This window comes from Thalassophryne amazonica, chromosome 11, assembly GCF_902500255.1.
Source record: "Thalassophryne amazonica chromosome 11, fThaAma1.1, whole genome shotgun sequence".
In the NCBI taxonomy this organism is placed as follows: Eukaryota; Metazoa; Chordata; class Actinopteri; order Batrachoidiformes; family Batrachoididae; genus Thalassophryne; species Thalassophryne amazonica.
Genome location: NC_047113.1, coordinates 7,570,024 through 7,596,768, shown reverse-complemented (window position 1 = coordinate 7,596,768; position 26,745 = coordinate 7,570,024). Strand labels below are relative to the sequence as shown.

The 26,745-nt window shown below is 41.2% G+C and overlaps 1 protein-coding gene across 1 annotated transcript in view; it reads left to right on the top strand.

Annotated features, from left to right (window-relative positions):
- The window catches only part of mtmr7a (myotubularin related protein 7a), a 34,986-nt gene extending 9,088 nt beyond the window's left edge, over positions 1-25,898 (top strand). Inside the window, exons 3-14 of the mRNA XM_034181903.1 lie at positions 3,745-3,907; positions 4,143-4,300; positions 5,010-5,138; positions 7,783-7,917; positions 8,119-8,251; positions 10,945-11,054; positions 15,278-15,403; positions 17,296-17,345; positions 17,431-17,631; positions 17,823-17,957; positions 24,925-25,051; positions 25,139-25,898. Of these exons, the coding sequence (XP_034037794.1) occupies positions 3,745-3,907; positions 4,143-4,300; positions 5,010-5,138; positions 7,783-7,917; positions 8,119-8,251; positions 10,945-11,054; positions 15,278-15,403; positions 17,296-17,345; positions 17,431-17,631; positions 17,823-17,957; positions 24,925-25,051; positions 25,139-25,474 (1,803 nt within the window). The 3' untranslated portion in view covers positions 25,475-25,898. The remainder of the gene's footprint in view (positions 1-3,744; positions 3,908-4,142; positions 4,301-5,009; positions 5,139-7,782; positions 7,918-8,118; positions 8,252-10,944; positions 11,055-15,277; positions 15,404-17,295; positions 17,346-17,430; positions 17,632-17,822; positions 17,958-24,924; positions 25,052-25,138) is intronic.
- The last annotated feature ends 847 nt before the right edge of the window (positions 25,899-26,745 follow it).

The following is a 26,745-nucleotide window of genomic DNA, read 5'->3' as shown; positions in this document are numbered from 1 at the left end:
TTTTTTGTTTGTTTGTTTGTCTGTTGTATTACTTTGTATGTTTCACTGTGTTACATTGCTGACTGGAAATAGTTTTTTTTGTGTTTATTTTTGTTTGTACACAGAAATTGATGTACGGGGTGGGCGTTTAGAAGCTTCTGCTTCTGCCCACACCCTTTCAGCCGCAATAAATTGGTAAATTGTTTGAGTTTTGTTCTATATGTTTTAATTTTTGTTTTCTCTTGACTTGTTTTGTAAACGAGAGATTTTGTCTGTGCATGCTGAATAAACCATTCATTCATTCATTCATTCATTCATTAATGGAAAACCTCTAAAGGTTCACGTTTGTGTTGCCACAGAGTTACAGAGTAGTAGAACGGAGGTGATGGGCTAGTGGTTAAAGCGTTGGGCTTGAGACCAGAGGATCCTCGGTTCAAATCCCACTAAGAGCCCTTGGACAAGGTCCTTAATCCCCTAGTTGCTCCTGGTGTATAGTGAGCACCTTGTATGGCAGCACCCTCACATCGGGGTGAATGTGAGGCATTACTGTAAAGCGCTTTGAGTGTCAAATGCAGTCCATTTACCATTTTAGAAGCATAAACAGGCCTTAAACCTGAACAAGTTGGGAAAAAAGATGTATGTAACTGATTACTGCAAGTTCTTTTTAAGTTTATATATTTAAAACATAGTTTGTTAGAACAAAAATATTTGAAGTATCTTTTGATTGCAGCTAACATGTTAGTTAGCAGAATCCTACACAGACTAACACAAAACCTAAGCGTCTTGAAGCGCTGGCGTTTATCCTTTGATTCCGTAGTGTGAAGTGGGCAAGGATCTACAGCGCTCCCTGGACGGGGCGACGAGGTCCGCGTACAGCTGGGTGGACATCGTATGCAGATAAAATGTTTTGTCCAAGACCACAAATACAGTAGTGTTCAGAATAATAATAGTGCTATGTGACTAAAAAGATTAATCCAGGTTTTGAGTATATTTCTTATTGTCACATGGGAAACAAGGTACCAGTAGATTCTCACAAATCCAACAAGACCAAGCATTCATGATATACACACTCTTAAGGCTATGAAATTGGGCTATTAGTAAAAAAAGTAGAAAAGGGGGTGTTCACAATAATAGTAGTGTGGCATTCAGTCAGTGAGTTCGTCAATTTTGTGGAACAAGCAGGTGTGAATCAGGTGCCCCCTATTTAAGGATGAAGCCAGCACCTGTTGAACATGCTTTTCTCTTTGAAAGCCTGAGGAAAATGGGACGTTCAAGACATTGTTCAGAAGAACAGCATAGTTTGATTAAAAAGTTAATTGGAGAGGGGAAAACTTATACGCAGGTGCAAAAAATTATAGGCTGTTCATCTACAATGATCTCCAATGCTTTAAAATGGACAAAAAAGCAGAGACGTTTGGAAGAAAACAGAAAACAACCATCAAAATGGATAGAAGAATAACCAGAATGGCAAAGGCTCACCCATTGATCAGCTCCAGGATGATCAAAGACAGTCTGGAGTTACCTGTAAGTGCTGTGACAGTTAGAAGACGCCTGTGTGAAGCTAATTTATTTGCAAGAATCCCCCGCAAAGTCCCTCTGTTAAATAAAAGACGTGCAGAAGAGGTTACAATTTGCAAAAGAACACATCAACTGGCCTAAAGAGAAATGGAGGAATATTTTGTGGACTGATGAGAGTAAAATTGTTCTTCTTTGGTCCAAGGGCCGCAGACAGTTTGTGAGACGAGCCCCAAACTCTGAATTCAAGCCACAGTTCACAGTGAAGACAGTGAAGCATGGTGGTGCAAGCATCATGATATGGGCATGATTCTCCTACTATGGTGTTGGGCCTATATATCGCATACCAGGTATCATGGATCAGTTTGGATATGTCAAAATACTTGAAGAGGTCATGTTGCCTTATGCTGAAGAGGACATGCCCTTGAAATGGGTGTTTCAACAAGACAATGATCCCAAGCACACTAATAAAGGAGCAAAATCTTGGTTCCAAACCAACAAAATGAATGCCTCACAGATGTGAAGAAATCATGAAAAACTGGTTATACAACTAAATACTAGTTTAGTGATTCACAGGATTGCTAAAAAAGCAGTTTGAACATAATAGTTTTGAGTTTGTAGCGTCAACAGCAGATGCTACTATTATTGTGAACACCCCCTTTTCTACTTTTTTTTTTTTTTACTAATAGCCCAATTTCATAGCCTTAAGAGTGTGCATATCATGAATGCTTGGTCTTGTTGGATTTGTGAGAATCTACTGAATCTACTGGTACCTTGTTTCCCATGTAACAATAAGAAATATACTCAAAACCTGGATTAATCTTCTTAGTCACATAGCACTACTATTATTCTGAACACTACTGTAGGTAGTGTTATGGGGAATCAAACACATGCGTACATATTGGTATCCCAACTCCTTATCCCTCTGAGCTACCTGCTAAATCAGTTAAATCAAAACTTACTTTAAGTAAAACGAATATAGTTAAAGTGGCTTAAATAAGCACAATAATTTAATGTCCTAAATACTTTAAGCACATTGCACAATGACACAAAGAAGCAGTCAAGTACTGAGTAAGGCCCCGTGTCCATAAATGTTTTTTGTTTTTTAAAGACAAGCACTGAGAGGGTGGCCAGAAAAGCCTTACCTATTGACTGTCTTATAATACACAGCAATTAAAAAGCACTCACCCTGAGCAGGTGCAGTTTGCTGTGACAGATGATTTTTTTTTTTTTTTTTGGTCTCTCATGTAATGGATCTTGAGTGACAAATCAGCTGATTGTAGGGTTTAGATAAACTTCTCCTAATGTGGCACTGACAACTTTAGCTTTGAATGATTGGTTGCCTGAAAAGGTGCTTCAGTGATGTCACAGCGATTTTCATAGATTTTTAACTTAAAGCACTCAATGCAGCAGCACATGCATGCACACACATAGTTTAGAGCAATTGGAAAAAGATGCTACAACTTGAAAAAAAGCCTCTATGATCACAACGCCTCAGTCAATTACATTTTTTTCCAGTTTTACCAGCTTGTTCAGGTTAACAGTGAAGTTCATCAAAAACAGCTGTGAGCAACATTCAACAAGTTATAGTAATTACATTACCGTGATCAGTGCGAATTGTGAGTTTGCAAATGAAAAAGAATCAAAGGTTATATCCATACTGTTTCAACAGCACTTTATTTATTGCCAAAATAATCAGTGGTGTTTAAATCCTGCCTTATGTTGCCACGTCAGTTTTAAGGCAGTCAAAATCTGTTTAACTCAAATACAAGAGAAAAGGAGCAACTGCTTGTCTTTGCAAATGTGAGCTGTCCCTCAAAAATATGTATAGTTTGCATTATTCATAGACCATCTTCTGCATCTACTGTACCTCAAATTTTGCACAGTAAGGGAGAAAAAATTCACTAAAAAAGAATTTGTAGCTCATCGTTGTGAACAGTTGAACATTAATTATAAAATGAGGTGAATTCTATTATTTGTGCTTATTAGAAAATATTACAGCTTCTTGTGTTTAAGAACGGGGTTGTCATTATGTAGGGTGTCATTACTGGATTTACATGAAGGAACATAAACTACTGTACCTGTGAACAAGTCTTCATGCACTATAATAGTTTATATGCTGCCAGAAGAAAAGGACACACCAATTTGTATTTTTGCTTTTGTTCTCCCTCTCATTTATCTCAGATGAGCAAGGACCATAAATGAGTATTTGTAACATTAATTAGGAAACATCTGTCTTGATACCATCAGGTGCTTCACAGTTTGGTTTGCAGTGTGGAGAAACTAACTGCCACAGATTTGGGATATCCACTGCTCATCCACTGCAAAAACTTCCAAGTTCTTCACTTTGTCATTCCTCGAGAGCATCAATGTCATGATGTTCATGTGTCTCTGCAGCGGCTCTCTCAGCCAGGTGAGCCAGACTGCTAAGTGTGTGTGTGTTGGGGGCGGGGGTGCCACATTTGTCAAATTTCACCAATAATGTCTCCTTTCAAACAGTTTTTCTCCTAAATATTGATTTCTGTGTCAGTTTTAAAATCAGATATGGCCACAGACAACAGGTAGCTGATGGTTGCGGTCTGATTCTGATAACATTTCCATGCGGTGCTGTTGAAACTTTTCTTGTCAACCAGTATTTTTCCTTGCAGAGTGTTATGAGGAGCTTTATTGCTTCTCCTATAAGCCCAACGTTGATAAAGAGGAGAGGTGGCAGGAATGGGACTTCTTGGATCTCAAAGCTGATTACAGCAGAATGGGACTTCCAAACTCCCTTTGGAAACTGTCTCCTGTAAACCAGCACTACAAGGTCAGAACCCCAATTTATGCTGCTGTATTTACTCTAATAAATGCTCCTTCTCTAATAAAAGCCCCCCCGTTGATTTTTTTTTTTTTGTCACATTGCATGTAGTGAAATTGTGAATTCCTGAGAGAACAGAGTAAAATAAAAACGAAATAGTCCTGCCACATTGTCATGAAATCTCATCACGTCTGTTCTGGGTTCCATGTTGCGTATGCAGCCGCAGTGCCTCATATTCCAGAACGTTTCCTGTCATGCGAGCGCCTACGATTCCCCCCACCAGGCAGCCGTTTTGGTCAGGGTTGCAAGCTTATCCTTGTTCCTACACCACTCCTGGATGCGTTTCCTATTGACTAGGAAAATCCAGGCAGCATAGTGCTTTTCCTTCTCTTCCACATCTTTCACAACTTTTAGCTTGAACGCTGCCGAGTTAAAAGGATTGCGCTGAGCCATTTTATGTAATTGTGTAGCAGCTACTGCATGTAGAAACACAACATTCGTTTCGAGTCTGTGCTGCTTCTCTTACATGCAGTATGCATGTACGTACATACCGTAAGGCCATACTGTATACAACATGCATGCACGTGTACGCAAATGATCGTCAATAAACGCCCCCCTTCATGAAAATTTCACTCCCCAGGGCATTTATTAGAGTAAATGTGGTATTTCATATTGTTCTGGATGCTACAGTTACTTCATGTTTATGTTACATTCCCAGGTGAGCGACACGTACCCTGCTGACCTTTTCGTACCCGAATCTGCTACACCTCTTGTCGTAGTGGGGAGCTCCAAATTCCGAAGCAGAGGCAGATTTCCTGTTCTGTCGTACTACTCCAAAGAAAATAATGTAAGTAAATCACATTTTAGTTATTAATTTTATTTATTTTTTTGGTAGCCTCTTGCTGTGTCACAGGTTACTGATTGAAGGTGTTTAACATTTGAAACTAACACTAGCATTAATAAAATCACTGATAGAACTCCCTGCATGGCAACAACAGGATGCTCAATGGAGAGACGGCCATATGTTTACATTAAAGTCAGGTCACATCAGGTTTGGGAACAGGAACTTGTGCTACACCTTACCCAAACCACCAGTCTATGGAACTGTCCTGGGTTCTGGTTGGAAGACCACCCAGACAAGCACCAGGTTCATCCCCACATCCCTAAAGCAGTCATCTGTTTGCCACAGCCAAGTGACATGTGGGTATCCCCATAGACCTTTTCCAGTTGCTGGTGTCTTCAGTGCCATACTGTTATGCAAATGTATATTATTACCACAAACCCAGGACACTAAAGACTGAGACCTCTTGCATGACATCACCTCATGAATCTAAGTACTTCCCAGGTGCCTCTCAGTCTCAAAGATAGAGATTCCAGAGACATGAATAAAATTGCCAGGGTTAGTGAACCCCCTCAGTTTGACAATGAGTTTATGATGAAACACTGGAAGTAGTAGATCAGTTTAAATACTTGGGGTTGTTCCTGGATCCATTGGTGGATTGGATATATTACACTGAGAACACAAAAGTTACAAAGTAGAGCTGGCCATAGGATTCTTCATGTACTGAACAAATTCACATTTCAGAGATTCACAGTCAGCTTCAATGGCAGACGTGATGTAAAACTCCCCAAAGCAACTCTGGTGTCTAATGGGATGTCTTGTTTAAAACCTCAAATAATGGTGTTTTTCTCATTTCAGGAACCCTAAAGTTTGTTGTGCAAGACATTAAAGTCCAGGAAAAATGCCACAGTTGACCCTAATTCAGAGAACAAAAACTGTCAAGTTCTGTGCAACACTTCCTAAGTGCTGACTTGCATCTCTTTCCTTACAAAGTTCAGCAAATGGCAAGGAGAGTTGAATTTGCTAGGTGGTTTTAAGGAAAACTGGAGACGGATTATTTGTTTCTTAGGAAACTTCATATGAGGAGGTTACATTGATCATCTGGTGTAAAAGATAAAGGGTTAAAACATCATAAAAGAAAGAATGAACTAAAAACTGTGCATTGGGGAGAAAACTTACATGCTTCAGCCACATGATCATGCAGAAAATGTCTGTTAATATTGATTGGTTTTTCTGTGCTGTCAAAATACTTTTGGGTACATTTTTTGAGACACTATAATAAACATAATTTTACAGATACATTATCTAACTCATAAGAAGAATGAAAATGTAACTCTTTTACCAATCCATTACAGTATATATTATAATTACCTTTGAGACAAGATTCAAAGGATTCAAAATAATTTTATTGTCATATGCACAAAGGAACATGTTCCCTGCACAATGAAATGTGTTTACTGCATTTAACCCATCCTAATTGCCAGTTAGGAGCAGAAGTCGCTTTTAGGCGCCCGGGGACCAGCTCCAGATGTATATCCTGCCTTAGGTCAACAGCAGGGCTGAGCAAACCATGACCGGCCTCATGACAACAGACGAACACACATAAGCCAGCCTGGTACATGAACACATATAAAAAGCACACACAAGGTAAAACTTGGGAAAGAAAAACCTTCATTGCTGCTACATTGAATCATGCAGCAGCAATGCAGGAAAAAACCCATCAGCACAATGAACAATGATCACACACAACAACAGGACAAGCCTCACAGACAACACGCCACAGAAGCAGGAAAGATAAGGAAGGAGGGAGAAGAGAAAAATGCGACCGTCTCGGCCGAGAGCAAGGAGGCAAAAATGCGTTCTCCACTGTACGACCCACACGAGACAACCTGCAGCTGTGGATAATTTGTCTGTGATTCTGGGAGTGATGAGAGATGGTTTCATCAGCCCAGTTCTGAGAGCACGTGCATCATCGGCTATGAAATGATTATTTTATATAGCGTGGCGTCCAGAGGGACAAAGCGGGATACATTGGCAGGATGAATTGTGTGGCAGTGCAGGGATCAAATTCATGCAAGTGTCAAGGTGCATTTATCCTGTTTATCCTTGTTACCCCTTCCCCCCCCCCCAAACAAATTCCCCCCAAACCCCACAGCATCATCAGCTCTGCCTCCTGTCTTTTTTTTTTCTTTCTTTCTTTTTTAGCACCATCACCTCTAAGCAGTACAATATAGCTGGTGTGATTACTTTTCCTGTTTCCATTTTTGCTCAGGATCAGTGAATCTGATACTTCCTAATTAAAAAGTTAACTTTGCATGAGCTAAAAAAAATTTCAGGCGATGGGTGTCCTAGAAATTTAATGTAATGTATTTATTTAGATTTACATTGTGGGAGTTCAGTTTGTACATGAAAAAGATCTACTGAGGTTCCTGAATGGAAAACATGGTGAAGCTGACCCTTTTCTTTTGTGACTGATAAATAGAGATAATTAACTATGGCATGCAAGTCAAGAAAAAAACAATGCAAATTTTGTGCCGATACTGCATTACTTTGTCTTCACTTCAAGTAGTCCCTGTGATATTCAGTTTAATTAGTGGTCAGACAGGAACACACTCCTTTTTGAAGCCCAGCTTCTTCACCCTTCTTCTAGGCTGCTATCTGTCGGAGCAGTCAGCCTCTTTCAGGTTTCAGCGCTCGCTGCCTGGAGGATGAACAGATGCTGGAGGCCATTATGAGGTCCAATCCCCGCAGTGACTTCATGTATGTGGTGGACACCAGGCCTAAGGTGAGCTCTGTGTGCAGAAACACAAATATCACAGTATTATGCTGTATGTTCAGGTGGGTTCTATGTTAAACAGCAGCTGCATTGTATCACAGCAAAAAAGAAAAGAAAAAAAGCCTTGAGAAAATTTTTGCTATGTGCAAGCTGATCCTTGGTCATGAGTCTGTGACTGACAGAATTTCTTTTCTGCCAATGCTTTTCTAGCTCAATGCAATCGCAAACCGTGCTGCAGGAAAAGGCTATGAAAATGAGGACAACTACTCCAACATTAAATTTCAGTTCATCGGTATAGAGAACATCCACGTTATGAGGAACAGCCAACAAAAAATGTTGGAAGGTAATCATGTTTTCCTGAAATTATATTGCACACTGTTTATTTATTTGTTTGTTCGATTCAAAGTCGTGCTTTTGTTCCTGTGGCAGAAAGGATTCACTACATCAGCATTTATGCAACAAAACGTCTTGCAAACGCACCTTGTTTCGGCTGTCGTGGTTGTTCAGAGTCGCCACAGCAGATATATTACAGCTCTGCATTGGGATGTCACACGTTTTACGCCATATGCTCAGGGAGGGGCAGTCCCAGCAGAAGACTGCCCCTCCCTGAGCCTGGTTCTGCTGTAGGTTTCTTCCTGTTTAAAGGGAGTTTTTCCTTCCCACTGTCGCCAGGTGCTTGCTCACAGGGGGTCGTTTTGACCGTTGGGTTTTTTCCGTAATTATTGTATGGCCTTGCCTTACATTATAAAGCGCCTTGGGGCAGCTGTTTGTTGTGATTTGGTGCTATATAAATAAAGTTGATTTGATTTGATTTGATATGCTCTTATTCAGAAAACGCTTCTAACTTCAGGTAATTATGTTCAAGCACTGGTAAACATGCTAACTGCCATGTGTGTGTAAGTCCTGAGCATGTCCACAAGAAATGTGAATTACCTTATTTTCCAAAGTACAAGTCGTGGCTTTTTACTAGTTTGAGAGGCCCTCCAAGTTCTACTCCGGTGCGACTTATATACCGAAAATTCACAAGTTTGTTATTAATAATAGTAATTATAGTAACTATTTATGTAGAACTTTCCCAAGAATCAAAGCACTAAACAAAATAAACTCCAGTAATATAAGAATAAATGCCAGTAATAAAAATACTCTGCAACAATGCGCAAAAATCTCAAATTAAAGAGCTCATGACACAGAAAAAGGTGTGACTTATATATGTTTTTTCTGTGTTTTGACAGGTGCAACTTATACTTCGATGCAGTTTATAATCTGGAAAATACAGTAGCATAAATAATGCACCAACAGTAACGTATAAGACACTCGCCCAGCCTGCGAATTATACAAAGATAATCAAAGGAAGCCAAATTTTTTCTCATAAAAAGGACTCAGAACAGGGCAGGTGGAGTCCCAAGAAACACTTAATACGCTGCACAGTAAATTCATTCAACGTGAATGACAAAAAAAGCAAGTCCCTTCGGCTGTTCCCTTGTTTTGCACTTTGGGTCACCACAGCAAATCCGAGGTGGATCTGCATGTTGAATTGGCACAAGTCTTGATGCAACTCCACATTACATGGAGAAATGTGGCATGCGTGGGGTTTGAACCAAAAACCTTCCAAACAGAAACTAAGCGCACTAACCACTTGGTGAATGACAAGAGATGTGATCTAATTCATAAATGTTCAGTGAACAAAGGAAGTTTACATTTACACTTTGTCTTTCAGTGCTAAAGTGCTTGACGGAGCTCAGCTCTGCGCTGCTCAATCAATTAAAGCTACTGTATGTAACTTTTGAACACGCGGGCAAATTCTATGTCCATCCAATATTAATGGTTTTATTTTTTTTAAACATTCATAACCTACGCATAAAGCCCTTTTTCACACCAGGCCAACATAGAGTTGCGTAATGCGGCGTACCGACTGCGCCGAGCTTATGCAGCCCTACGTGGGAATATGCTGAAGGACGCAAAGGGGTTCTTGAAATGGGCACAAAAAATTAAACACGTTTACATTTTTTGCTGACATTTGGCAAAAAGCAGCTGTGCCCACTGCTCCACGCCGATGCGGGGAATGAATGAACATACGAATTAACTAAGACTAATTGCAGCATTAAACATTGAAAATGCATCTCCTATCTCAGTTCTTTATGAATATGAGGATAAATCCTTGAATGCCACTTGCCAGATGATCCACTGAACCAGTGGTTTTCTTGTTTTAAATAGCTTTTATAATGGCACAGGTGCAGTTTCCTTTCCATTCTGAAGCTTTATTAACCCAACCAGCTTTTTAATTACAAGAACTGCACACCCGAATGGTCAGTTACAATTTGAAAACATGATGCCGTGCTTATTTAAAAATAAAAAAACACAAATGCGATAGATGACAAACGTGGGTTCAGAATGTATACATCTCACCTATGTTGGCTTTTTTATTGTAATGGGTGGAGTTAACTGGTCCAACAATTCACATTTGATCAGACTAATCTACAGTTTATGTCCCCTGACTGACTTTCAAAATGAATTATGAAAAAATGTGCAAATGAAACAGATACTGACTTGTAAACATCCATTCATTCATGCATTCATTTTCTATATCGCTTATTCCAGTTAAGGGTCACAGGGGGATGGAGCCTATCCCAGCACTCATAGAGTGAGAGGAGGGATACACCCTGGACAGGATGCCAGTCTGTCGCAGGGCCACATGTAGACAGACAAACACACTCACACCTGCACACATTCACCTACCCTATGTGTCTTTGCAAGTGGGAGGAAGTCGGAGCACCAGGAGGAACCCAAGTGAACACTGGGAGAACATGTAAACTCCATACAGAAAGGCCACAGGTGGGAAGTGATTCCACAACCTTCTGAGTTGTAAACCTTACAAAAAACATTTTTGGAGATTATTGACTGACCAGAAAATGGACCCACCTGATTGTATGCTAAGACAGCAGTCCTGCCTATCTACCGCTTTAGGCTTTAATAAAGTTTAGTGCTCAGCTCTCCTCTGTGTTTCCTGCCTATGAGACACCTGTGTTGTGTTTACAGTGTGTGAGCTGCGATCTCCCTCCATGTCTGACTTCCTCGAGGGTCTAGAGAGCTCAGGATGGCTGAAGCACATCAAAGCCATTTTGGATGCAGGCATCTTCATCACCAAGGTCAGCCTGGATGTTAATCCTGCTGTCTGCTCCACCACAATACACAATATGACTTTACAGGTGTACATAGAGTTTTGTGTGTGTGTGTGTGTGTGTGGGTGTGTATCGCCAGTGATGTCTTAATGCTGTATATATGTGTGTGTGTGTGTATACAGTAGTGTTCTCACAAATCTAACAAGACCAAGTATTCATGATATGCACACTCTTAAGGCTATGAAACTGGGCTATTAGTAAAAAAAAGTAGAAAAGGGGGTGTTCACAATAATAGTAACATCTGCTGTTGATGCTACAAACTCAAAACTATTATGTTCAAACTGCTTTTTTAGCAATCCTGTTATGTGTCGGACGCGGGCGGAGAACCGACCAGCATTTGAAGTAGGACCCAGTATAAAATAAGCAGAGCACAGTACAAAGGATAACAGAATTTAATAACATAACAGTGACTGCTAAATAATAACAAATGAGTGCGCGGTCTGGCGAGGTGGAATAACGGTGCTCTCCCAGCAGCACAAACGGTCCGGAGCCAGAACAGTTCGGACCCAAGGACCCCGCCGACACCCCCCAGGTGGCCGCGACCAACCGAGTCTGTGAAAGAAGAAACCATCATGTGAGTCCACCACTCCACACACAGAGAGACCACTCAAAGGTGTACATAAACAGCAAACACTTCCTGGCTTAATTACCAATCAGCTTCCCACCCTGCAGGCATGGAACACCCAGTTCAATTCTCCACTGCAGTGGAAGCTGATTAAACGACTAACATAACAGCTCAATATAATAAGGTGTGAGGGACACCACATCTACTGACTGTACTCATGTTAGTCACAAAACCTAAAGTACCTCAGGAAGTGTGCTGACGAGCGTGAGACCTCACCCCCTCCTCTTTCACAGACCATGGCATCAAACCTGGTACGGTCTCTGCATCCATGATGATGAGATAGCTCTCTAGACGATGATCTCACCCGTCTGGTCACAAGGTCGAGTCTCTGGCAAATACACACTGTGTACTCCAGACTTAAATGCAACCATGCCCCAATCCATATAGATGCACCACAGCTGTGAGTCCTGACGAGCTGCACATGACCAGCCTCAGGTGATCAGGGTGAGGTCCTGACAACTCAGCCACACAGCCACTCAGTCCTGAACGCATGCCACCTGGAAGGAAAAACAGAAGACAGAAAACAGAAGACAAACAAAAGCCAGCCAGGCACGCCAGGCACCCCAGCCACAACAAATCCTGTGAATCACTAAACTAGTATTTAGTTGTATAACCACAGTTTTTCATGATTTCTTCACATCTGTGAGGCATTCATTTTGTTGGTTTGGAACCAAGAATTTGCTCGGTTACTAGTGTGCTTGGGGTCACTGTCTTGTTGAAACACCCATTTCAAGGGCATGTCCTCTTCAGCATAAGGCAACATGACCTCTTCAAGTATTTTGACATATCCAAACTGATCCATGATAACTGGTATGCGATATATAGGCCCAACACCATAGTAGGAGAAACATGGCCATATCATGATGCTTGCATCACCATGCTTCACTGTCTTCACTGTGAACTGTGGCTTGAATTCAGAGTTTGGGGGTCGTCTCACAAACTGTCTGCGGCCCTCATCAGTCCACAAAATATTCCTCCATTTCTCTTTAGGCCAGTTGATGTGTTCTTTGGCAAATTGTAACCTCTTCTGCACATGTCTTTTATTTAACAGAGGGACTTTGCGGGGGATTCTTGCAAATAAATTCGCTTCACACAGGCGTCTTCTAACTGTCACAGCACTTACAGGTAACTCCAGACTATCTTTGATCATCCTGGAGCTGATCAGTGGGTGAGCCTTTGCCATTCTGGTTATTCTTCTATCCATTTTAAAGGTTGTTTTCTGTTTTCTTCCACTCGTCTGTTTTTTTTTGTCCATTTTAAAGTGTTGGAGATCATTGTAGATGAACAGCCTATAATTTTTTGCACCTGCATATACGTTTTCCTCTCTCCAATCAACTTTTTAATCAAACTATGCTGTTCTTCTGAACAATGTCTTGAACATCCCATTTTCCTCAGGCTTTCAAAGAGAAAAGCATGTTCAACAGGTGCTGGCTTCATCCTTAAATAGGGGACACCTGATTCACACCTGTTTGTTCCACAAAATTGACGAACTCACTGACTGAATGCCACACTACTGTTATTGTGAACACCCCCTTTTCTACTTTTTTTTACTAATAGCCCAATTTCATAGCCTTAAGAGTGTGCATATCATGAATGCTTGGTCTTGTTGGATTTGTGAGAATCTACTGAATCTACTGGTACCTTGTTTCCCATGTAACAATAAGAAATATACTCAAAACCTGGATTAATCTTTTTAGTCACATAGTACTACTATTATTCTGAACACTACTGAATATATATATATACACACACACACACACACACACACACAGGGTGGGCCAATAAAATGTTACCACTTTTTGATCGTACACAAGGTTTTGAAATGAGAACTTATTCGAAAATTTTAATTACAAACTTGGAACAGAAGCATCAAATTAACATTTGATACCAAAGGTTTCCCACTTTGTCTCTTGTTTTCCGTACAGTTCAGTAATTGATGACATGTTCAATCCACGCTCCTCTTTGGATTACAGCTGCAACACGCACATTGAAGTTTGTGATGACATTGCCAGAGATCTCAGATGAAAAAGAAATTCGGTGTGTGTGTGTGTGTGTGTGTGTGTGTGTGTGTGTGTGTGTGTGTGTGTGTGTGTGTGTCTGAAGAGGTCTGAAAACATGTATGAATTTAAAGCTTTGCACAACGCCTATGAGGGTGATTCTTAGACTACGGGCACTTATTATGTCCTTTGATCATATTGTATGAAAAACAGAAAAAAGGGGAAATTTCACACTTTTATAGTTATCTTTACAATGAAAGTGTGTTAAGAAATTTGTTCTAGTAGTGTATGATGACTTTTTCACCTTTTTTCAGCATCATTATATGCAAATATTGCCATTTTGTGCTTGTCCCACACCCAGACTTTTGATCTTCAATGATAAAAATGAATGGTAAAGAAACGTTTTTTCTAATGTTTTAAAATATCTCTCAATAAAATATCAGTAAAATAATCAAAACATAATTGGGGTATTCAGTGTCATACAACTGTTGTGATTTTTTTTAAACAAGATGTAGTTGTCCCACACTATTGCCGTAATTTCCACCACAACACTGTAATGTCCCTAAACAGTTTGTATGAAAGATTGTTTGGGTAGTTTCTATGGAGATAAACAGTGACATCAGAGCACATGTATATAGCGCCAAATCACAACAAACAGTTGCCCCAAGGCGCTTTATATTGTAAGGCAATGGCGTGGTGGAAATTACATTTACAAGGCCAATAGTGCCCGTAGTTAAAGAATCACCCATGAAGATTGGTGACTTGATATGAAAGTTCAGTTACAGTTTGCCAGAAGGCACATATGAGACTCAAGCCTAGATTTGGTTGATTTCTTGTATTAAAGTTCTTCTCTGTTCCACTCCACTGTGAAGCTGTATAACTGGTGATGCAATTTGTCCACTTTCGGTCATTGTGTTCACAGAAGCCTATACCTTCTGCAGATATGTCAAGGGGGTCTTAGTAGCTTCCCTCACAAGTCTCTTTCTTGCACAGGCACTCAGTTTTTGAGAACTGACTGATGTGACATGAAATCCAAGACATATTTAGTGACTTAGAAAAGTGTATGTATCCATCTCCTAACTTGTATTAAAAATGGTTGCAAAACTGTGCAAATAATTCTGTTAAGATTAGACATGGATGCGTTTTTCTCATTGTTCAATAATTTTGGACATTTTGTTAAATACTGAGATAATGAAAAATTTGTGCACTGACATTTTATCATATTTTAAATTATGTACTTAAAATACAGGGGTGCCAGTCATTCTGCCTAGGACTGTATCTACAGTTAATGACTGTTTTTTAAGGACTAACAAACACTTATCTATCAGCTTCTATTACTGAGCCGTGTTTGTAGACTGTAAAGTGACTGCAGGAGACTTCCATTTTAAACTGTCATTTAGCAGTGACCGAGCTGAACTTGCTCTCATTTTGATACAGCCATCAACTTTGAGAACTTAAGAGGCTGCAGGTCTATAAACATCCTCAAATTGATTTAGTTGAATATTCAGTTGAGTTGAATCTCAGCTATGCATGGAGCAACTGTTTGAGTTTTTACTGTGTATGTCCAGGCTGTTGCCGAGGAAGGTGTCAGTGTTCTGGTTCACTGTTCAGATGGTTGGGATCGTACTGCTCAGGTGTGCTCACTGGCCTGTGTGTTGCTGGATCCATACTACAGGACCCTCAAAGGATTCATGGTAGATGGTGACATTTTCTGTTATTACATACAAGAAAATATTCACTGTCATACTGCACTGATGCATTAATTTGATTCTGACTGCAGCAAATTGTATCAGTAGTAAGTTTGTGTTGTTTAGGCAGATCAGTAAGCACACACTAATGCTACATGTCACCATGTCCACCACACTATGGAACCGTCTTAGGTCTTGGATGGGAATCGTTCAGGCAGACAACCAGCCCATCCCCACTTCCCAAACGTAAAAATCTTTTGCAGCCAGTGAAATGTGGGCATCCTCTTGGCCTTCTGCAACTTCTGCGATCCTCAACACTAATGCATGGATTATGCCAGAAGAAATGCATCACATGACCAAAATATCGTATCTTCCCTCACGATGAGTATCCCTGATGATACTCCTCATGAGAGTCTCCATAAGTAATCCTTTGTTTGACACAAAGCCAATCTAAAGGTACCCACGGATCCTCCAAAGACACCTAGCACCAAAGACATCTCGTTGTCACTTTTGGTGCTGGCTAGTGAGTCTCTTAACCACACAGTAAGACAGGAAGCAACTCATCCCTGAAGACTTGGACCTTCATTCTCCTGCAAGGGTATTTGCATTGCCAAATACATTTATCCAGCGATAGTTAGCTCATCTCTCAATCTCAAAGGCTGAGGACCCAGAGACAAGAATGTCACTGCTGCTGTAAGTGGATGCCTCTACAAATTCAACATTTTCACTGCACACATGTACACCTCTGATGACTGACTCCAGAAAGTCATTGAAAGTCTGGATCTTCGTCTTGATCCAGGGCAGTCATAAACCTAGTCACTCTGATTTCTTGTCTCAGCCCAAGTCAGTAAGTCTGTGAAGTCCAAGTCAGTAAATCTTTCCTTGCTAACAAAGGTTCTCAAGTTGCTGGTTTCCACCACTGTACCCAACACCCAGCCCATGCAAAAACATTGAACAGTGCAGGAGCCGGAACACATCCCTGATGAACATTAGCATTCACAATGGACAAGTCAGAGGTTTTGCCCCCACACCACACAGCACTCATAGTACTTGTCTGGACGCTGGATATAATGTCCAACAACATCTTGGGGATCATGCAAATTCTCAGAATGCTCCAGACAGCAGTCCAGTGGACGGAATCCAGTGCTTTCTGAAAATCAAAATGGACTGCAAAGAAGCAGTGCTGATGTTCATGCATGCATTGAATTAGTGCACACAGAGCTAGGTTGCGGTTGGTTGTTGTCTTCTTGAGTGTGAAGCCAAACTGAGCCGGTCACTGAGTTGCAATTAACTGGTACTGAATCCTTTTAAGAATAATCTTTGCAAGCACCTTCTTGACACAGAGAGCAGTGTAAGACCTTTGCCATTGTTTGAATCCAAGCAATCACCCTTTTCTTTAAGTAGTGGGCACCAAATCCTGTCTTCCAGTCCATAGGAATGATACCTGTTTGCCAGCTTGAAACAAAGATTGTTTGCAATGCCAGGAAAACAGCATCCCCACTCGCTTGAAGTAGTTCAGCTCCAGTGTCACCCATTACTGGAGCTTTCTCTGCCCTCAGGTATTTCACGGCCTTTGAGGTCTTGCCAACATTAATGGTGCCCATTCTTTGGAGATTGAGCCAAGAAGCCTGGCACTGGAGAACGTCCTGTTCCATGATTGTTCCATCTTTAGTACTTTGGAATTTTTTTTTGCCCAAGTCTTCTGCGATCTGATAAGGGCCACATAAAAATTGATTGATATGTACGTATGTATAATAGAAAATCCTGCCTTTTTTGGTGACTTTAGAGGAACATTTATGAAGGGTAATGAGTTATGGTGGACTTTGAAACATATGAGCACCACTGTCATGTTAAAAGATGAGTGAAAATGATGTGTGAAAACCTTCTTCTGCATTTAGGTTCTCATCGAGAAAGATTGGGTCTCATTTGGACACAAGTTCGCTCACAGGTTTAAATCTGACTTTGGAATATTAGAAAGACATCTGTGATTTGTTTTTTTTTTTTAAATCTCATTGAACTCACCTGTTTTCTAGATGCAACCACTTGGATGGAGACCCTAAAGAGGTGTCGCCCATCATAGATCAGTTCCTGGAATGCATGTGGCAACTGATGGAGCAGTTCCCTTGTGCCTTTGAGTTCAGCGAGAGATTCCTCATCATCATTCACAGCCACATCTACTCCTGCCAATACGGCAACTTCATTGGCAACAACCAGCGAGATAGAGTTGAGCTTGGGTGAGAAGCAGTGCCTCCAATTGCCACACGTGGTCTTTTGTGATCTCCACCATGGTAACCTTTTTTATGACTGAAGGAGTATGTAAAATGCTTTTATCAGATATGATGACGGGAATAAAAATCCATTTGTTTTATGCTTTAATGACCACACTAACAATGCCTTTTCTTTCATTGCCTTCACTTGCAAACAGAGTGCATGAGAGGACACACTCATTTTGGAGTTATTTATGGCAGAACCGTTTGGACTTCATCAACCCTCTGTACAGGCCGGACCACACCCAGACTCAAGGGGTCCTCCGACCATCTACTGCCCCCTACTGTTTTAAGTAGGTTATTTCTTATTATTGGTCTTTCTCTCTTCCCCAGGTGTTTTGTAGGCCCATTGTTGGCAGGCAGTTGCCCCACGGCTTTCTTTTCAAGATTTGGTGTTTCGACAGCCTCCACTATCAACTGAGCTACAGTCACCTCGACTGTTTTAACGCATTGTGATTTTGTAGTACAAAAATTATTTCTTATGTTAAAACCAAGCGATAAACTTTGATGGTTTCAGATGAGGCCCACCATAGGGCTGTTCATGTTATATAGTGAAAAAATAAAAGTTGTGAGAGACTTCGGGCCACATTTGAACTCAATCATATAAGATTTAGAGCTCCCCCAGAGTGACACATTTTCTTCTTCCTCCGCTGGTAAGGCAACATCACCCTAATGGGAGAAGACTCTGATGACATTATTTTTCTTTTACAGGTACATGTGATGGCTTCTAATTGCTAAAAGTGGTGGTAGATTGGTCACCCAGAGGAGAACATAACTGGAATTACTGGATTACCACATTGCTTGTTTGGGGAAAATTGTTGCTTTGTGGGGGACCCCTCAACAATGTCCAATTACAACAAAAGTTTGCACAGATCTTTTATTTTATTAGTGGAACAAGAACAACATGTCGCCCAAAAGATTTTGTAACATTTGTAACATTTGACATTTTGAACAGGTCTAGCCCACCCGTAAGAAGAAAAAGTTGCAGTTCCTTGACTGGCCACTTGAAACTGGCTCCAACTGGCTCAAAGATAGGGGCATGTTCTGTGGTTTATAGTTACTCAGTGGAGCCACCCATTCTGTCCGTTTATGGGTTTGTTATGACCTAGCCAAAGTTGGCACTGCAGCCGACACCCAAATATAGGCTTCATGTCTGCTGTTCCGGTGTCACCAACTGACAGGGTTGGGAGGGTTACTTTAAAAATGTATTCCGATACAGTTACTAGTTACCTGTTGAAAAATGTAGTCAGTAACGTAATCCAAGTACCATAATATTAAAGTAATGTAATTTGATTGCTTTCAAATACTTCTGGATTACTTCAATATCAGATATGCTAATACAGACAAAAGAAACTAAATAGAAATAGTCTTGACCACATAGTACAGTTTATTAAGCAAAAATAAAACTGTTTCTTTTACTTCACATTATGAATTAAGAGCACCACAATATACACTCAACAAAAATATAAACGCAACACTTTTGGTTTTGCTCCCATGTTGTATGAGATGAACTCAAAGATCTTCGCAGCAACTTCGCACAGCCATTGAAGAGGAGTGGACCAACATTCCACAGGCCACAATTGACAACCTGATCAACTCTATGTGAAGGAGATGTGTTGCACTGCATGAGGCAAATGGTGGTCACACCAGATACTGACTGGTATCCCCCCCCAATAAAACAAAACTGCACCTTTCAGAGTGGCCTTTTATTGTGGGCAGTCTAAGGCACACCTGTGCACTAATCATGGTGTCTAATCAGCATCTTGGTATGGCACACCTGTGAGGTGGGATGGATTATCTCAGCAAAGGAGAAGTGCTCACTATCACAGATTTAGACTGGTTTGTGAACAATATTTGAGGGAAATGGTGATATTGTGTATGTGGAAAAAGTTTTAGATCTTTGAGTTCATCTCATACAAAATGGGAGCAAAACCAAAAGTGTTGCGTTTATATTTTTGTTGAGTGTATTGTTAAACACACCCAGTGTTCACCTGCTAAATTTTTAATTAAATTTAAATTTGTAATTAAAAGTGGCAGAACAATATACAAAACAAAAAAAAAATAGTCTACTACTTTGTTCAGTAATCATAAAATTGTTACTTTAGTCTTTCACATGGCATTTGTACCATGTTTAACATATCAGTCCACTTATTGAACTTTCAAAATAAGAATAGCATAATGAAAACCATTAAATAAATACTGTCAGTAAGGAGGCGTGGTCGCCATTTTAATTCCGGGCAAGTTAGTGATTTGCGTGCATAGACGTTCAAGAAACAGGTGGAATATGCCAGAAAGCTGCGCATGCCACAAATGGAGGAACAATTGAGACAATATTTCCTTTCATAAGTAAGTGGCTTTGGTTCTTCTTGTCACTTTGTCCGTGATATTTGGATGATAAACAGCTGTACGAGGTCTGTTAGAAAAGTATCCAACCTTTTTATTTTTTTCAAAAACCATATGGATTTGAATCACGTGTGATTGCATCAGTCAAGCTTGAACCTTCGTGCGCATGAGTGAGTTTTTTCACGCCTGTCGGTTGTGTCATTCGCCTGTGAGCAGGCTTTGTGTGAGCAGTGGTCCACCCCTCTTGTCGGATTTTTATTGCGAATAAATGTCTGAACGATTTGGAGCTTTGCTGCATCAATTTTTTCCAGAAACTGTGAGAGACCTCCAGCTGGACACCATTTGGAAAATTCAAATGGCTTTGAGGGACGATTTTATGGGGATTACACAGATTAAGGAGTGCTCCAGCCGGTTTAAAGACCGCCCACAGCTGCTGAGAGCGCTCCACGCTCCGAGTGCCAGTCGACAGGCTGAAACAACCAGATCATTTCCAATGTGAAGGCTTTGTTGATCCGGGACGTCGTCTGACTTACACAAAAATGGCAGGAGACGTGGGCATCAGTACTTTTTTGGCACATTCCACTGTTACAGGAGTTTTTTTCATGGAAAGAAAAGCGGAGGATTGTGCCACCGTGCCGCTCATGGTGCGGGACAAAACCACCTCCGTGTTGGTCTCACAGGACGGCTTTCAGATGGCTTTCAGATGGCTTTCAGACGGCTGTCGGTGGGTTTTCAGTCGTGTGACTAACCGAGAAATTGTGGACGAGCTGGACATGCCAGAACATGACCTGTGAGGCTTCATCACGGCGTTACTTTGCGCCATGCGGCACCGCCACGACGCACAGAATTCCTCCGCTCCTCTTTCCATGACAAAAACTCCTGTAACAGTGGAATGTGCCGTTCATTTCCAAACTGGACGCTGTGTTTTATCCGGGACGTCCTCTGACTAGCACAGGAATTGCGGAAGACGTGGACATCAGCACTTTTTTGGCACACTGAGACAGACGTGAGGAGGAATTCCACGCGTCGCGGTGGAGCCGCATGGCGCAAAGCAACGCCGTGATGAAGCTTCACAGGATGTGTTCTGGCATGTCCAGGCTCATCCACAATTTCTCTGTTAGTCACACGACTGAAAACCCACCGACAGCTGTCTGAAAGCCATCTGAAAGCCGTCCTGTGAGACCACACGGAGGTGGTTTTGTGCCACGCCATGAGCGGCACGGTGGCGCAATCCTCCGCTTTTCTTTCCATGAAAACAACTCCTGTAACAGTGGAATGTGCCGAAAAAGTACTGATGTCCACGTCTCCTGCCATTTTTGTGGAAGTCAGACGACGTCCCGGATCAACAAAGCCTTCACATTGGAAGTGATCTGATTGTTTCAGCGGGGTGTCAGCCTGTTGATCGGCACTCGGAACGTGGCGCGCTCTCAGCCGCTGTGGGTGGTCTTTAAACCGGCTGGAGCACTCCTTAATCTGTGTAATCCCCATAAAATCGTCCCTCAAAGCCATTTGAATTTTCCAAATGGTGTCCAGCTGGAGGTCTCTCACAGTTTCTGGAAAAAATTGATGCAGCAAAGCTCCAAATCGTTCAGACATTTATTCGCAATAAAAATCCGACAAGAGGGGTGGACCACTGCTCACACAAAGCCTGCTCACAGGCGAATGACGCAACCGACAGGCGTGAAAAAACTCACTCATGCGCATGAAGGTTCAAGCTTGACTGATGCAATCACACGTGATTCAAATCCATATGATTTTTGAAAAAAATAAAAAGGTCGGATACTTTTCTAACAGACCTCTTATGTCTCCTGCTGTACCTGTGTCGCCCAATGACACGGACCATTAACTCTTCACTTATGTCTAGTTGATATTTTCCACTGCTAGAACAATGTCTAGACAAGACTGGGGATTTTTTTTTTAATTTGCACCTTAAAATAATGAGATTATAATGACCCGCGCTGTGCCACTCACAGTCACACCCACACATAGAGATGTGTACCCACACCACTGACTTCATGAATGAAACTCGGTCAATAAAGGATAATCAATCAATCAATCAATTTTATTTATATAGCGCCAAATCACAACAAACAGTTGCCCCAAGGCGCTTTATATTGTAAGGCAAGGCCATATAATAATTACGTAAAAAACCCAACGGTCAAAACGACCCCCTGTGAGCAAGCACTTGCCGACAGTGGGAAGGAAAAACTCCCTTTTAACAGGAAGAAACCTCCAGCAGAACCAGGCTCAGGGAGGGGCAGTCTTCTGCTGGGAGTGGTTGGGGCTGAGGGAGAGAACCAGGAAAAAGACATGCTGTGGAGGGGAGCAGAGATCAATCACTAATGATTAAATGCAGAGTGGTGCATACAGAGCAAAAGAGAAAGAAACACTCAGTGCATCATGGGAACCCCCCAGCAGTCTAAGTCTATAGCAGCATAACTAAGGGATGGTTCAGGGTCACCTGATCCAGCCCTAACTATAAGTTTTAGCAAAAAGGAAAGTTTTAAGCCTAATCTTAAAAGTAGAGAGGGTGTCTGTCTCCCTGATCCGAATTGTGAGCTGGTTCCACAGGAGAGGAGCCTGAAAGCTGAAGGCTCTGCCTCCCACTCTACTCTTAAAAACCCTAGGAACTACAAGTAACTCTGCAGTCTGAGATCGAAGCGCTCTATTGGGGTGATATGGTACTACGAGGTCCCTAAGATAAGATGGGACCTGATTATTCAAAACCTTATAAGTAAGAAGAAGAATTTTAAATTCTATTCTAGAATTAACAGGAAGCCAATGAAGAGAGGCCAATATGGGTGAGATATGCTCTCTCCTTCTAGTCCCCGTCAGTACTCTAGCTGCAGCATTTTGAATTAACTGAAGGCTTTTCAGGGAACTTTTAGGACAACCTGATAATAATGAATTACAATAGTCCAGCCTAGAGGAAATAAATGCAAGAATTAGTTTTTCAGCATCACTCAGACAATACCTTTCTAATTTTAGAGATATTGCACAAATGGAAAAAAGCAGCCCTACATATTTTTTTAATATGCGCATTGAATGACATATCCTGATCAAAAATGACTCCAAGATTTCTCACAGTATTACTAGAGGTCAGGGTAATGCCATCCAGAGTAAGGATCTGGTTAGACACCATGTTTCTAAGATTTGTGGGGCCAAGTACAATAACTTCAGTTTTATCTGAGTTTAAAAGCAGGAAATTAGAGGTCATCCATGTCTTTATGTCTGTAAGACAATCCTGCAGTTTAGCTAATTGGTGTGTGTCCTCTGGCTTCATGGATAGATAAAGCTGTGTATCATCTGTGTAACAATGAAAATTTAAGCAATGCCGTCTAATAATACTGCCTAAGGGAAACATGTATAAAGTGAATAAAATTGGTCCTAGCACAGAACCTTGTGGAACTCCATAATTAACCTTAGTCTGTGAAGAAGATTACCCATTTACATGAACAAATTGTAATCTATTAGATAAATATGAGTCAAACCACCGCAGCGCAGTGCCTTTAATACCTATAATATTTGTGTGTTAGCTCACTGTGTGGGACCATGGTATAAGTGGATTAAATAACTTGAAGCCGTGCATTATACGGTTTGAATGCACGACACAGAGTCTAAAACACTTACTTCGTGAAGTGCATTCAAACCGTATATTGCACAACTTTGAGTTATTTAATCCTTACTTATTAAGTGGGCAATACAAATATGATCCATCTGTTCCTCTGTAGATGACCCATGGTCACATGATATACATGACATACAGTCATGAAATGACATGAATGAGAAGCAATTCGCTCTTCTCATGTCCACATCTGCTGGAGCGTGTCCAGCTGGCCTACGTGCATGTCGTGCCCGACGCGTGTCTTGTGGACAGTGCGCCAGAACTGACACTGCGTCATATGGAACAGAGCTCACGTGGGTGATGTGAAAGTCAGATCGCCTGCTGCGTGTTCTGATCTGATGTTCCTTTTCAGCCTTGGAGCAGCCTATTAATGGGCTCGCTCTCGCTGCAGCCCATAGCATGTATCGCCACAACAATATGTTTTTATTTATGTCCACATGATGACAGCAAACAGACACACGTGCGTCACAGTGGGCAGTTGTTAGTCTATGTCCGTCCAAACACAGTACGTGTTGTCCAGCTGGGATGTCCAGATCGACAGCTCTCCACAGCTGCTTCTGTCGGCGGCCACACCTCCTGTCAGTTCAGCGCACAGACCAAAGCCACACTCGTGGGGAACTTAGACAAATTTCACTGCCAGCATGACAATGATCATCTGCAGACTGTTGTTGTGCCAAGAGTGCAAATGGCCACACATTTTCTAAGTGCCAAATGAGCAGTGTTAGATGTTTGTGTGTGTCAGCTGGAATTTGGCAAACACCTGCCGCAAGAGGGTTTGATGGGTTCGCACAGCACGCACACTGTCTTTCAGCCACTGGTGTGCGCAAATAGTTGTAGCAACAGGTGTATGAGGTGTTAGAAGCAGCTATGATTCTATGTTTTGCATACGATTCCAGCTTCATGCACACTTTGCGCACACTTCAACCAAACTTCGAACTACCGGTATGTGTGAAGGCATGAAATGATTGTTGTACAAAAGCTTCAGATATCTGTCGTTGAGATTGATGATGACTGAAGTGCGGTTTTAATCAGAAATGAGGCAATAATCAGTGTATTGCTGCTGATGCTCTGAAATGATGCATACACAGTGAAGGCAGGGGGACCGGTTTTTATGGGGAGAACGTTCGGTCGGTGACACCGGCTTTCTATGGAAAACTATTGGTGATGTCAGGCAGGCTTTGTCCCATATATACACAGACTATGGCAAAAAAAAAAAAAAAGAATAAAAAATAGCAAAGTAATAAACAAGAGAAGTGATGTGTCTGATTTGAAAATGTCTTGTCTTTGTATAGATTTTGGAGAGCATTGTACAACCGTTTTGATCATGGGATGCATCCTAAGCAGTCTGTAGAGGATTACCTGAGAACCATACAAGAAGAGACACAGCAGCTGGAGGAGCAGCTGGCCTCACACAAACAGGTAGGACAGGGCTCATGTTCTCATGCCTTCTGATTTAAAAACACTTGGATTTGTGTTTATTCCTAACTCATAGTATATTTTCCATAGAAAATAGCCAAGCTGGAATTGGAGCAGGGCTGGAATGTTGCCATGAAGGTAGCCAAGAATGTAACAGTGCGGCCTCTAAACTCCAGGGATGGGTTCACTGTGGCCAGCATCCCACAAGATTACACCAGAGATTTTAGCAGTAGCCACTGTGAGAAAAACACGCCAGACAGCAGCCTGATCATTATGCAACAGGACGTGAAGCAAATATCTGAACTCAACTGCTCCAGCAGCAGTGACCAGGAGTCTGGGGTTGCAGACGTGAGCTGTCGCTCACCACTCAGCGAGGACAGCACCCAGGATCCAGACTCTGATGAGGCTGCCTACTCTGCTGAATGATGAGATTTAGTTTTTGGTGGAAACTCCAGCAATGATGACTTCCTTCCACTGCAAACAAACAAAAACAATTTTACATATGACTGAAGTCTAACTTCACTCAACTGCTCCTCTGGGTTTTTACGGCACCTTCTTCCATGTGGGAAACTTGTTATTGCCCCAAATCTCATAGATAATAATGACTAATAATGCAACTGACCAAATTTATAGTCCCCTTCACAAGTACTGGAATGACAGTTCTCATTCTTTTGTTTTTGCTGTACATGGAAAACATTTAGGTTTGAGATAAAATGAGGAATACGAGTATGAGAAAATAACCCAGAATGTCAGCTTTTAGCTGTCAGTCACATTTCAATATTTTTGCTCACTCAGAAATGAGCTGTTCTGATCCAGAAGGTGCTACGTTTTATTTCCATAATAATAATAATAAAAACCTGGATGCAAATACCATGAAATTCAAACTGACATTCTAAACTCTCTCTTTTCAAATTTATTTTTATCTCAAACCAAAATGTCCTCAGTGGAAGGCAAATAATTAATCATTTGTGCTTGTTGTTCCAGTACTTTGGGAGAGAACTGTACTTCTAATCCAAGTGGCATAATTATAGGCTACATGTTTATTGTTACTTGTGAAGTGTGTGTCCTAGATTTGTGTATAGTAGCATAATATTTTGAAAACTATGGTATTCTGTACATTTCATAATTCAAACAGCATCCTCAGTACAAAGATGCAGTATTGTTTTATAAGTTATAACTGTTAGAAGCACTCCATCCTGAACAACATACAGTAGTGTTCAGAATAATAGTAGTGCTATGTGACTAAAAAGGTTTTGAGTATATTTCTTATTGTTAGATTCAGTAGATTCTCACAAATCTAACAAGACCAAGCATTCATGATATGCACACTCTTAAGGCTATGAAATTGGGCTGTTAGTAAAAAAAAGTAGAAAAGGGGGTGTTCACAATAATAGTAGCATCTGCTGTTGACGCTACAAACTCAAAACTATTATGTTCACACTGCTTTTTTAGCAATCATGTGAATCACTAAACTAGTATTTAGTTGTATAACCAGTTTTTCATGATTTCTTCACATCTGCGAGGCATTAATTTTGTTGGTTTGGAACCAAGATTTTGCTGGTTTACTAGTGTGCTTGGGGTCATTGTCTTGTTGAAACACCCATTTCAACATATCCAAACTGATCCATGATACCTGGTATGCGATATATAGGCCCAACACCATAGTAGGAGAAACATGCCCATATCATGATGCTTGC